We start from the raw sequence: 13,082 nt of genomic DNA, 5'->3' as shown, positions 1-13,082 counted from the left end.
AATCTGATCAATGGCAACAGTTTTGCGCCGCGTAAAAAGTCTGCTGCAGAAGATTTTGCGTGGTGTGCTAGTCTCTATCGTGGCACTGTCCTGCCGGACGTAATTATTCACGTTGATTTCGACGCGAGGAGCAATCCCCGCTCAATCATCATTCCAGGATCACCAACTAAAATTCTTGTTGTCGGAGGAATCCAGCAGATTGATATTGTCGAGAGCGAGGTTCGACGAGCTATTGCTGAGATGGCCAAGTGGGATGCATAAGGTGATGATATATACATATGCAGTTATGACTGTACATATTTGCATTTTATTTCCTATTAGCATTTGATTTTCAATTTATGTATTTGTTTTGGGTATTATAGGTATTATAGAGGTCAACTTTTATAAGAAAAATGGATTGGGGTTTTATACTGTTTTTCTTTTCTTTTTTTCTTTTTTTTCTTTTTTACATTTCTTGATCAAATATTCTATGTTATGGTTATTGGTATATACATGTTTGCTCATTTATAGATTGGTTAAGGATTGGATATTTATGAAGCGCTTCTTTTATATTTTATGTGCTAAATAAAGGTTCAATGGTGATTCGAGATTAGTGGTAGGCAGGAGGCTGCAATCTTTTGCTCGGTTAAGTCGGCTTGCCATGGGCCTGTGCTAATATATACTATGCCGAAAAATGCAAAGGATTCAGCTTTTTTATTTTATTTGTTTTTTGGAGCCGTGATTTGCAATTTGATAGATTACATCTGATATTATGACCTCATACAACGAATAATAATAGAATAGAATCTAGATAAAAAGAACTAAGAAACAGCTATGCAGAAACCTGAGCAAATTGCCTGATTAAAGTCGTAATGTTCGGTCGGATTTAAAGTTAAGATTTGAAGAACGCGTGCAAGATATCACTTTCATCATTATATTTTTTTAATCTCCGAAGCGTGCTGGGTATTTCTGTTTCACTTAGTAATTGATTTTTGATAGCAAAAGAGTATCCTGAATTCTCTTTATATACATATAATGAAAATTCCAATACTAAAACAAACTCGTCATCTAATAATTATAAATAAGCCGGCTCTTGTATATTCTCAGCACAATTCGTCTCAGTCATCTCAGTCATCTCTCTCATCTCAGCAGGAACTACCACTTCTGAATCTGCTAAGAGAGTCTTCGCCGGATCTGTTTCCCAAATCTGTGCAGGCGCCATTCACGTGGCCCAAACTAGTGCACCGGCTAGATTATGGAGTATCTGGAGCAATGGTGGTTGCCACTAGTATGCAAGTACGTTTACTGCCTGAAGAGAGATTTTACACAAGTGCTGTCGATGTGGTTGAAGTTAACGCGTTCTTAGGCAGCGAGAAACTTCTCAAAGAATTTGAAGGAAGGTGGTATGAAAGGATGGCCATTACGAAAGACTGTATGTATTCTATGAGAAAATTCGATACTGTACTGAAAAGAAGTTAACACGGTTAGTACATTGCGCTAGTTCATGCCCAGAGAAGCAGTATTCTAGATCATCTTTTTGCACCTAGTTTACCACCGCTTCCTCACTACCTCACAATTACCTCGCAGTCACCGCTTTCTGGCATAATAACAGCACAAATATCAACTTCGACCTCATCGATTTCGGCCACTACGAATTTCACGATTCTGTCCCGAGTTAATCAAAACGAGTTTCTGATTTCGTTGGAGCCCGTTACTGGACGTAAGCATCAACTGCGTAGACATTGCGCTTATGTTCTTGATGCTCCTGTAGTGGGAGATACGGCGTACGGATATACTGGTGGGAAAGGATCTGGATCACGACAAATTGCGTTGCATTCTTGGAAATTGGAGTATAAGGTAATTTTGCTCAACTGTTTTTCTCAATTGTCAGAATTGTACAGTGCACTTTCTGTTTTTAAATGTTAATTCCTTTTTAGACCGGATTACACTTTGAATCGGTGATAGCGCCAATTCTGCAAGGAATTGAAAAGGACGGTGTATGGAGTGGAGGCATCGTGAACACAGATGGAATACTGGTTTTACCGAGCACCCCATATGGAACCTAACAGCCCACCTTGCTCATATCTTTTTTCATAATATCTTTACGGTTTAATAACTCTTTCCAATTTTTATTTTCTGGTGTTTGGATAATTTGACGAAGTCACGGATTGTTTAATCTCTTTCTGTCGTGCACGGGGGGGGCGACTTTGTTACTCTACCCAGCCTTTAGCTAATACATTTCTTCCCGTTCAGTCACAACTATATTTAACGCATTCTCTTTACGAATAGCGACCGCATTTACTCTAATGTCGAATCATCACAGAGATAGTACCTGACCATATCTATAAACCCTACTCCATACACGTGACTTTACCGGCGCGGATGCATTCTAAGCCCGAGAATCGGAAGCTGTCAGCAGACGAATGAGTCGTCTGACAAGCACAATAGCACTTTGTTTTATAGCTGGCTGTGTAAAGAATCTTTAGGATTTCATTTCTTCTATTGATTTTTTTATTAGACTGCGAGGCATCTACCCATTTGAGCAGAAGGAGGAGAGAAAAAGCGTGTATCATAAACAGCATAGTTACGACTTTTTCAGCTCGCTTGAAGCGCAATCTATCGGTGCTTTTCACAAATCGTTTAAGCTAAGACATCACAAACGCGTGCAATAACATCTCAGACTCCGCATTTTATGCCCGATGCTGTCGCATCTAGAGATGCCATAACGACTTGCTCACAGCAACAGCCTGTAACGATTTCGGAGATGGAGACTACTGGCATCAGGTCATCGATGATTGCGATCTTGTCGCATCCGGCGCTGACTGGTCAGTCTGGATTTGACGAGCGAAGAACTTATCAACCGAGATTTATGGAGCCTAGAGGCGTTTCGGAGGATACCTGGATGGCGTTCGTGAAAGAGGTTAATTTGTTTCTTGTTGACTGCAATAGCGAGGATGTCTCTGACGAAGAGAGTTTCTCTGACGAGGAGAGATTATCAGACGATGGGAGTTTCTCTGACGATGATGGTGAAGAGAATGAGGAGTTTGAGGAAGGGAAAATAGGGAACACGACAGGCGATATCCATGATCCCGAGTCCGATACCGAAGATATGGAATACGTGATGGAAAATCGGCTATCAAGCGGAAGGACTTCACCAGGCTCTGAGGATGTAATTAGTCACGCTCATGCGATTCCATTTTTTATTGCAAATTTTCCATATTGCAAATTGAGAATGCAAAGCGCGCCCCAATTGCTGCCATACTTGTTTGTCGACAGATGCAGTAAAATGATTTTCCAGAACACGCGGATAAAGGTGCATTTATTGCCTTTCAATGAAGCGCGCCAACTTGGAGCTGTTTTTGTAGTGCAGCCTGACGAGGTTGACCGGAGCGGTCAGATCAGGTCGCGAATGGAGGAATGGCTTTGTGGTGTGCGCGGTTGCAAAATGTCGTACGAATGCCCGCAACGACTTGAAGAGCGGTGCGTCATAGGACGATTACGCAGAATGCTACGAAATGTTAAAGAGGAGGATAAAGTGCCTATTCCGAGCGGATGGAAAAGATATGATTACGAAAGTAATACATGTAAACTGTATGAGAATCAGAATGTGCTTGTTGTCGAGGGCTTTTGAGTAGTTGTTCCTTTCTTTTCTCTTTGTTTCTTCTATTTTTCACTATTTTCTTCTATCTTCTCTGATTTTTCTTGTTTTACTTTGGCGCTTGGATTTATGTTGTGTAAATTAGAAACTATCAATAGGTCTTCATTAACAAAAAAAAATACTGTTCGAAAACCATGGTTGAACGACGTCATCTTCTGTAGCCGTTTTGAGACGGCAGCCGCACGCTGCTTAAACTCTGTGCATTCTTTTTTATATTGGTGACTATATTACAGAATATTAACATAGTTCAAAGGGGTGTTTCATAATGCAGAACTAGCTTTCTTACAGTAGTACTGAGAGCGACATTTAATCAATCTCTAGCTGTTGATTAAAGAATACAAATCAAAAGAGCAAGACTGTTTACTATTATAAAATAAGCATTTTTCCTTTTCGTTATTACTGAAGCTGTTTTTCTGGCTTTGTACTTTTATGATTCTAGGCTGTCAAAAGTGTTAAGTCTCCGTGTGCGGCGCGACCAAATCAACGGAGGCAATAGTCTTTGCTCATCAGTCCGTTCCTGAGATTTGAAGAAGGTTTTGAATAGAAGATTGTTTCTAGAAACAGGACACACTCAAAAGAGGTGAGTTTGCTGATTATTGATTGATTCGTTGCTGTGAGGATTGTGCGTATTGTTTTCAAACAAGCAAGTCTGTCGCGATTTCATTTACTCGTGTTTTATTTCGTTATAGACAGTGACTTACTTCTCTTAGTATTGGCTATTCTATAGATCATACAAATATGCCGCCGGAGCCGCTTGTCTTGAATCATGACAGCGATATACTCACAGATCCCCAGACCACGCCCTCGTCAACCCAGACCGCATTTGAAGACGCCCACTCGTCACCCACACAATCGGTACATACCATCCGAGAACAAAAGCCCAAGCAAAAGTCTAGCGGCAGTCACTGGCACAAGCAAAAGCATCATGTGTCAAGTGTTGGAACTCAAATCAGTCGCCAGAATCAACGGCAGGAGCCACAATATGCGTCTCTTGATTCATATTATGATGACATAGCACCTTCTGAAATTCCCAATGAGTCAGTCACCGATGGCCGCGGGAAGCATATAAATGGATCAGCTGTAGGAGGTATTCGCAGAGTTACAAGTGACTCGGACTTGATTTCTACGCGTACACAAGAAAGTGCCCACACAGCGAACTCTACTTTATCTTCGCTACGGCACGGGTCTGCCGCCGCCCACAACAATCACGACGCGCACCGGAGTTTACCCGCGCGACCGATGTATGAGGGTTCGCCTACCAGTCCAACCGCATCTGAAAATGCCGGATGGGGTAGAATATTCATGTCGGCGGCTGATAACTGGCTCGAGCGACTGCGTAACGCTAGGTCCGATGACGATGAGGATAATGACGCAGCCGATGAAGCTGATGGCGATCAAGACGAGATTCGCGAGCAGAATTTGACAGCTGAAAGCTCCTCCTTGTCGCCTTGGGTGACGGGGCATCAGCGGCGGTCGACGATGGCTGACATACCGCGCCCGATAGGTGGCCGGATACCTACATTCAGACGACAATCTGCCGTTGAGCCTGATGCGCATTCGCAGCACTTATCTCCTGCAAATCAGCAACGATGGAAAGATCTCAGATCGCGATTGCAGTTCATAAATTTTACTAAAAAGAAAAAAGAAGATGACTCAAGACACGACCATCAAAAATCCGCAGAGTTGTTTGCTGAGTTATCAGCTGGTGCACCGGCCGCCATAATCCTTGCCTCGGCTTTTCAAAAGGACTCAAAGGGCAGAAACCGCATCCCGGTCTTACTAGAGCAGCTCAAAGTGAGAATTACAGACTCTAGCCGCACAGAGGATCGACAGCATACAATGTTTCGGATCGAGCTTGAATACGGATCTGGTCCGATTCGTATGAAATGGGTAGTTTTACGTGACTTTCGTGATTTTTTCGCATTGCATTCCCATTTTCGAACCTTGAACTTTACTCGAAACATTTATTCGTCGACTACGGGTGGTACGAATTCAGGGCCGCATGCGATCAAAGGACTGCCAAAATTCCCGCGTGATGCTATTCCGTATTTACGTGGTGTGCGTGGGTTAAAAGATGTGGAGGATGAAGCTGAGGGACCTACTTCTGGTTCACGCCATCAAGAGTCTTCTAGACACAGCATCGTTAGTTTCAGTAATGATCAAGGACCTCAGCGAAATGCTCGATTTGCGCAAAATCAAAGACAAAGTCTGGAAGAATATTTGAAAGCGTTGATTAGCATGATGATTTATCGAGGTGAGGCAAATAGGCTCTGTAGATTTCTAGAGTTGTCCGCGATGGGTATCCGTCTCTCGGTCGAGAATTCGTATCATGGCAAAGAAGGACATTTATCAATCATCTCGACATCGTCAGCGCGTGGCTGGCGCACTGCGAAATTGCGACCTGCGAACATCAAATCATTATTTACGCGTTACGGCTCGAAATGGTTTCTTGTTCGGCATTCTTATATAGTCATTGTTGATAGCATGTTTGATGTTGTGCCTATAGATGTATTTTTAGTGGATTCAGACTTTAAGTACACACACAAGACATCCAATGGATGGCAGACACGCGAGGATGCCGAAGCTGTGATAGCAAAAGGGGAGTCTACCGAAAATCATCATAACGAGCAACAGATATCTAAATCCGTGCAAAAAACTACAAAAGTTCAGTTTACGTTGAAATTACAGAATGCTGAGCGTAAGATGAAAGTTCTTACGTTTTCCGAAAAGCAGATGAAACAATGGATGGATAGTATGGATTACATGTATAAACACACTCCATGGGCGCAAAAGCATCGATTTGAAAGTTTTGCGCCAGTGAGATACAACGTTTCCGCTCAGTGGTTTGTTGATGGCGTATGTATATTCTGTACCTCTTTTTTCTTTATTTTTGCTGACCCTTTTCTTTTTCTGGGAAAAAGCGTGATTATTTCTGGAATGTAAGCCATGCAATTGACATGGCGCAAGATGTCATTTATATCCACGATTGGTGGCTGAGTCCAGAAGTATATCTGCGTAGACCAGCGCATGGCAACCAACAATGGCGTCTCGACAGACTGCTAAAGCGCAAAGCAGAGCAAGGCGTCAAGATTTTTGTTATTCTGTATCGCAATGTCGGTGCGGCAATCCCAATTGATTCTATCTATACAAAACAGTCTCTACTAGATTTGCACCCCAACATTTTCGTCACAAGATCGCCTAATCAGTTTCGGCAGAATATCTTATTCTGGGCTCATCATGAGAAATTAGTGATTATTGACCATATGATTTTATTTGTTGGTGGTCTCGACTTGTGCTTTGGCCGCTGGGATACTCCGCAGCATGTTTTGAATGATGATAAACCGACTGGATTTGACCGCGGCAGCGAAGTTGATTTCGGCCAAGACACGCAGCTGTGGATCGGAAAAGACTACTCGAATGCGCGCGTGCAAGACTTTTACGAACTTAATAAACCATACAATGACATGTATGACCGTACAAAAGTCCCCCGTATGCCCTGGCACGATGTGCACATGCAGCTTGTTGGACAGCCTGCTCGAGACGCGGCACGGCATTTCGTACAGCGCTGGAATTACCTTATTCGTCAGAAGAGATCGACGAGACCTACGCCTGTTTTGATCCCGCCGCCGGATTTCACAGACGCGGAAGTCGAAGCTATGGGACATTTGGGTACGTGCGAAGTACAGCTCTTGCGGTCGGCTAGTAGTTGGTCGCTTGGATTTTCGCATGACAAGATCGAGAAATCAATTCAGAATGCGTATTTGAAAGCAATCGAGGCATCTGAGCATTTCGTTTATATTGAGAATCAGTTTTTCATTACGTCTACTTCTGTAGATGGCACTGTCATCGAAAACGAAATTGGAGATGCTCTTGTCGAACGTATTCTACGAGCAGCCAAACATGATGAAGAATGGCGGGCCATCATACTCATTCCTCTAATGCCTGGCTTTGAAGCAGAAGTAGATCAACAAGATGGTACTTCAGTTAGATTGATCATGGAATGTCAGTTTAGGTCAATCTCTAGAGGACCGCATAGTATCTATTCGAGACTCCAGAGAGCGGGTGTCAATCCTGAAGACTATATCCATTTTTTTTCACTGCGAAAATGGGGTACTGTTGGGCCTAACAATCAGCTTGTAACTGAGCAGCTTTATATTCACGCTAAAGTTCGTTTTTTTTCTTTTTTTTATTCATTTTATGCTCTACTCTGGCTGACTTTTATTACAGATTATGATTGTGGACGACCGCGTGGCGATTATTGGATCCGCGAATATCAACGAGCGATCACTTCGCGGCTCGCGTGATTCCGAAGTAGCAGCTTTTGTGCGCGACACCGATCAAATCGAGTCCACTATGGCCGGCGAGAAATACATGGTAGGCCGTTTTCCGCACACACTACGCGTGCGATTAATGCGAGAGCATTTAGGAATCGACGTAGATGCGCTTGAGGATCTCGAGCGTCTGGCGTCATCTGCTGTCTCCTCCGCAGACAGGAATATTGCAACGGACCTTGAACGACATGATATTTGGAGGAATGTAGATAAGATTCGGAATATGGTCAAAAAGCCGCCGTTGTTTATGGCTAACAGTGGCGACATGACAAATGAAGGCATGTATGACTCTGAAGAAGGCGAAAGCGAGAGCGAATCCGAAGTCGATAGTGACGCGGAAGACGAGCTTGCACGAGCAAAGCGCGAAAGGAAACAGTCTTTGCTAGCCCGTCATCCTGATGTCGACAGTGAGGAGCATGAGTTTGATTTCGAAGACGAAAATCCAGAGCCGAAATCGGGTTTTAGAGAGCGCATACTGGGCATGACGTCAAGTCAGCAAGCATCGACGGGATCGGTGCCGATTATAGATCCGAACGATGAGGCAGCACTTACGGCATCGAACGAAGGTGTTTTGAAAAATTACCCACCCAACGAGCCGATTTCTGAGAAATTCGCAACTAACGACGAAGACGCAACGGAAAACTACGAAGCTGGTAAATCGACTCATGTTGCTGACGTAGCTGGCTATGGTTGTGATCGCATGTCTGAGAGTTTGGACGCCGAACAGAAAATGGCGACAAAGGTTCGGAATAGGTTTCGTGGAGAGACTGATCGTGATGAAAAGCATCGTGATATTTCTGTCCCGGCTGGACGTGGGCCTAGCCGTGATAACTCTGAGAATCTTGATACACGGTCTCGCGCAGATCCTTTAACTACTTCATTTTCCAAGCAGCCGTACCTTGAAGATGAGACCGAGGAACCGCCTACATTTACTGATTTGGCGAATGAGGAAGACCATGCACAAGCGCTTCAGAAGCTTGAGGCTCAAATCATGGGACTCTCGCTTGAACCTGCTGGCTCGCATTTGAGGGAGAATGAGGCACGAGAGATTCTTGAGGCAGCGCCGGCCAATTTGAAAGAAATCACGCCAATGTCATTCGAAGATCCTCTGTCTGACGATTTTTATTTTGATATTTGGCTTGCGCACGCGGTCAACAATACGAGTATCTACCGCGAGGTGTTTAGATGTCAGCCTGACAACGAGGTGCGCACATGGAAAGATTACAAAGCGTACATGTCGCATGGCGAGAAATTTGCCAGTATGCAAACGAGCGCCGCGATGCCGCCACCAGCAACAACGGGTGCACAGCATGGAGATGCAAGCACAAGTACGTCAAGCGGTGGGCGACAGCGTGGATTATCGGATTTGGCTCCGAACAACGCCGGCAGTGCAGCTGGCGGAGCCGGAATTACAAAAGTGAATAATCCGGCGAAAGCAACGGTTGCAACCCTCCTACCGACTGCTGCCAAAGCCGGCAATGCCATATCTGCTGCCGCGGCCGAGGTGGCGCACGCATTGCCGCACGCAATAAAAGAAATTGAGGCTCCGGATATGAGCGATGAGTACATAGAAGAACGAGAGCATCGCGATGAGAACACTGCGAGTGCACTTGATAGCTCTGAAGAGAAATTGAATCCTCCGAGCCTGCCGCAGAGTAGCCGGAGACGACGCGTGACGGATGCCAGTGCGTTCGGAGTTGGCGATAGTACGATGCATAATAGTGCCTCTTCGCGACGACGCACACGAAGACAGCAATCTAATAGTTATCCACATCATATTATGGATCGCGATACTGCTGAGAAGCAATTGAGAGATATTCGAGGGCATTTGATTGTTTTTCCAAAGGATTGGTTACTCAAAGAAGATGAAGCGTGAGTGTTTTTCCCCCTTTGTTTAAGCTTATAGCAAAACTAGTAGTATGCAAAGGTGAAATTTCTGACTTTAAGTTATTTAGTGGTAATTGGTTTTACAATATTGATAGAATCCCGCCCCTGGAGATCTACGATTAAACATCCTCTGATTTCTATCGGAATCCAGAATGTATAGATATTGATAGAATGTGTTGCATTCTAAGGTGTTGGGTTGAAGGTGTCTATCATTGTGGCATTCTTTTCCTGCGATTTGTAATTATTATAAGAAAATTTTCTGTAATTTTATTTCTATTTTTGTTAATCACAAAACCGAACTCCGCGAGCATCACTTAATCTCATTGTAAATTTTTTTTCAACGCCAGCAGTAATAAATCCTACTGCAATATCAAACAGCGTACTTTCTCCTTCATCATCATTATCGTCATCTTCTTGATGTCTCTCTGATGAGTGTTTCCTTTGCAAGAAAATATACGCATCAGCACCAACCAGCATGGGCCACGCCTTGTCACTCATTCGAAGCGGCGAGATGGCAGTACCAGAAGGTGAAAACAGTGTGATGCCAACCATAGTCGGGATATCTCCATAAACACGAGATATTCGCTGTAAACAATTCAAGGTCCTAGAAGAGAACTGATTCCAAGACATTACTTTTGGCGAAGGACTGAAAAGATCGTAGTATGGAGCAGCCATACCGTCGATATAGACACCAAGTACGCATTCGTCCAGTAGATTTTTCGCATGCGAATGGTGCGCGTCGCCGAATGTTAGTAAATCAAATGATATGTTTCCACTAGAAAGTTTTCCAGATAGCCGGCAGTTACTGCTAGTGTCGGAGATAATCGATACTAGATCAGTAAATAACTCGGCGGTGGCTAGACGCAACAGACATGAAATCAAAGCCGACGCCCCATCTTCCTCATCAGGTCTCAAAATCAATACTCCAGCAGCAAGTCTATCGTCACCTTTCTCAATCGAATCATCATCAACATCTTTAAACGTCAGAGCTCGATGAAGCTCGATCGTATCATTAACCACTTCGACAAATCGTCCATCGAGATCAATCACCACCACAAGTCCACCGGCAGGTAACACGGTCAATGCACATATGTGTGAAATTAACCTAGATTTTCCAGATAAAGGACTGCCGGCAACAACAGTCACATTGTGTACATCTCGGGAGCTGAAACTGGACTTGAACTCGTCAAAGAATGGAAAGGCTAGACTAGGGGTAGTTTTGGAGCCAGATGGTGATCTAGAGGTCTTGGTGCTGAGCAGCTAGATTTATTAAATCAGAATGAGTCTCAGATAGTCTGAATGAAAAAGTCTTACACTGGACAACAGGTTACCTATATGTATTGTCGAAAGTATAGATGTCATATCATCGCGTGATTTGTACAGGAGATTAAGAGTTAAGAGAGAACTAGCTTGTTTTCTACTAACCGCCACCAAGCACACATATCCGATGATATAACAGGACGTTTACAAAATTTACAATATAAAAAGGTAGATCGTGGTGTCATGAATATATTCAAATGAAATGCAAAACCGGATTGTCAAAAACGACGACAAATGATTTTATACAACACCCAATACATCCATAATTCATCAACTATTTTAAGATATTTTAATTTCCTTCCTGATTACCCAATCCAGCCTATCCTTACACTACGACAGTATATTTAGCTCGAAGCCTCAAGACCGGCGTAGTCAGGGAACTGTTGGAAAACCTTCTCAATGGGTCCTTTCTTCTTCAAGAACTTAACGTAGGCACCATCGACCTTGACCTCACCGCGCTGGCGCTTGGTGATGTAGTCATCCCGGTCGAGCGAGGTAAAACCCCACTTCTTGGAGATGATGATCTTCTGCTGGCCAGGGAATTTGTAACGGGCACGGCGGAGAGCCTCAACAGCAATAGGCTTGCTGGCATCCTTAGTGCGGAGAGACATGATGATCTGGCCAATGTTGACACGAGCAACGAGACCCTGGGGTTTACCCCAAGCATTACGCATACCGGTCTGGAGACGATCGGCACCGGCGCACGACAACATCTTGTTGATTCTCAGAACGTGGAAGGGGTGGACACGGACGCGGAGGTGGAAACCATCACGACCACCGGTCTTGGTGAAGTACTTGTTGGCGCAGATACGCGCGGCCTCGAGGGCCTCTGACGAAAGCTGCTCGTACTCGTTCGAGACAAGGTGAACACAAAGGGGGAACTCGTCGACACCGGCGCGCTTGCGGCCAAGATCGTAGATTCTGATCTTAGCGTCGGGGACACCACGGTTGAATCGGGACTTGGGGAACGGCTAGGATGAGTATTAGCACCGATTGCTTATAAATACAATGTTGGATGGAGGTGTGCATACCTTGTTCTTGCAGTAACGGTAGCATCTAGCGGGACGGCGAGCCATTTTTCTGAATTAAACCAGGTTAGAATGCTATAAAGATGAAGATGTGCAGATACCGGGCAAAGAGAGTATTTATAATGTAGACTTTGCCACCATCGTCTCTGCGTTCGTTTGCAGACACAGTTGCAGACACGTTTTCAGTGTATCCACCATCAAACGATATACAGAATCGTCACAAATAAAACATCTCTTGCTGCCTCTGCAAAAAAATCAATACTTACAATAATTAGACGCGAAGTCGGATAAAAAATGGGTGAGATTGATTGATTAGGCTGACGCAAGGAAAGAAGAAGCACAACTGCAACAGACGGTCTAACTAAAGACGACGCTTACAAAGCTGCGAAGCCGCTCGTGACTGCTAAATGTAGGGTTATGTAGGGCTATTGCTTACGTGAGCATAGTTGCACGAACTAAAAGCTTATTTTAACATATTATTATGTGATACATTAGTCATAAATGAGAGAGCTCTTTCTAGGTCGGCATCATCAAAGAAATTGATCTGTAGATTGCCGTTTGCGCATGATTATAGGACAATAATGGTGTGGTGCCTTCATAGAGCTGAGGTCGTGTTGTTTTTCTTGCTGTGTTTGTCTTGCTGTGGGAGAGTAAATGTATTATCTAGTTGCAGCCTGTGGAGTACAGCTGCATTCCCTACAGATATTCTGAATATGCCATAGCCCGCCGCCAATACGTAATTGATTTGAAATACTTTCAACTTATTCAGTGCGTGCCAGACTTTTCTATCATTGACGACATTCACCACTGCCTTCGAGAAGCTGAACTTATCTGTTTCAGGATTGTCAATCCTATGTGAACAATTGCACATAGTATTAC

The 13,082-nt window shown here is 44.0% G+C and overlaps 6 protein-coding genes across 6 annotated transcripts; 4 read left to right on the top strand and 2 right to left on the bottom strand.

Moving 5' to 3' along the window:
• Positions 1–361: 361 nt before the first annotated feature.
• On the top strand, positions 362–775 carry V2V93DRAFT_361927 (uncharacterized protein; the record flags this gene model as incomplete). Its single annotated transcript, XM_066908225.1, has 1 exon — positions 362–775. A coding segment is annotated over one exon (203 nt), but the record flags the coding sequence as incomplete, so codon positions are not given.
• A 168-nt stretch (positions 776–943) lies between these two features.
• Positions 944–2,406, top strand: V2V93DRAFT_361925 (pseudouridine synthase). Its single transcript, XM_066908224.1, has 4 exons — positions 944–1,275; positions 1,346–1,411; positions 1,468–1,836; positions 1,917–2,406. The coding sequence occupies exons 1-4, from the start codon at positions 1,015–1,017 to the stop codon at positions 2,043–2,045; spliced, it is 825 nt and encodes a 274-aa protein (XP_066768307.1). The 5' UTR covers positions 944–1,014; the 3' UTR covers positions 2,046–2,406.
• Positions 2,407–3,753, top strand: V2V93DRAFT_361923 (uncharacterized protein). The gene has a single exon (XM_066908223.1). It carries the CDS (start codon positions 2,672–2,674, stop codon positions 3,608–3,610), a length of 939 nt encoding a protein of 312 aa, XP_066768306.1. The 5' UTR covers positions 2,407–2,671; the 3' UTR covers positions 3,611–3,753.
• Positions 3,754–3,977: 224 nt separating this feature from the next.
• V2V93DRAFT_361922 (uncharacterized protein) lies at positions 3,978–10,159 on the top strand. Its single transcript, XM_066908222.1, has 4 exons — positions 3,978–6,493; positions 6,559–7,803; positions 7,865–9,840; positions 9,924–10,159. Exons 1-4 carry the CDS (start codon positions 4,376–4,378, stop codon positions 9,976–9,978), a joined length of 5,394 nt encoding a protein of 1,797 aa, XP_066768305.1. The 5' UTR covers positions 3,978–4,375; the 3' UTR covers positions 9,979–10,159.
• V2V93DRAFT_356004 (uncharacterized protein) lies at positions 10,138–11,217 on the bottom strand (the record flags this gene model as incomplete). The annotated part of the gene is made up of 2 exons (XM_066907994.1): positions 10,138–11,115; positions 11,170–11,217. 2 exons carry the CDS (start codon positions 11,215–11,217, stop codon positions 10,138–10,140), a joined length of 1,026 nt encoding a protein of 341 aa, XP_066768304.1.
• Positions 11,218–11,368: 151 nt separating this feature from the next.
• Positions 11,369–12,521, bottom strand: V2V93DRAFT_3950 (60S ribosomal protein uL16). The gene is made up of 2 exons (XM_066912512.1): positions 12,207–12,521; positions 11,369–12,146 (listed from the first exon to the last, which is right to left on the bottom strand). The coding sequence occupies exons 1-2, from the start codon at positions 12,249–12,251 to the stop codon at positions 11,520–11,522; spliced, it is 672 nt and encodes a 223-aa protein (XP_066768303.1). The 5' UTR covers positions 12,252–12,521; the 3' UTR covers positions 11,369–11,519.
• Positions 12,522–13,082: the final 561 nt, after the last annotated feature.

Source organism: Kockiozyma suomiensis (genome assembly GCF_038497685.1).
Source record: "Kockiozyma suomiensis strain NRRL Y-17356 unplaced genomic scaffold V2V93scaffold_1, whole genome shotgun sequence".
NCBI lineage: Eukaryota > Fungi > Ascomycota > Lipomycetes > Lipomycetales > Lipomycetaceae > Kockiozyma > Kockiozyma suomiensis.
This window is presented reverse-complemented; position numbering and strand designations above follow the sequence as displayed.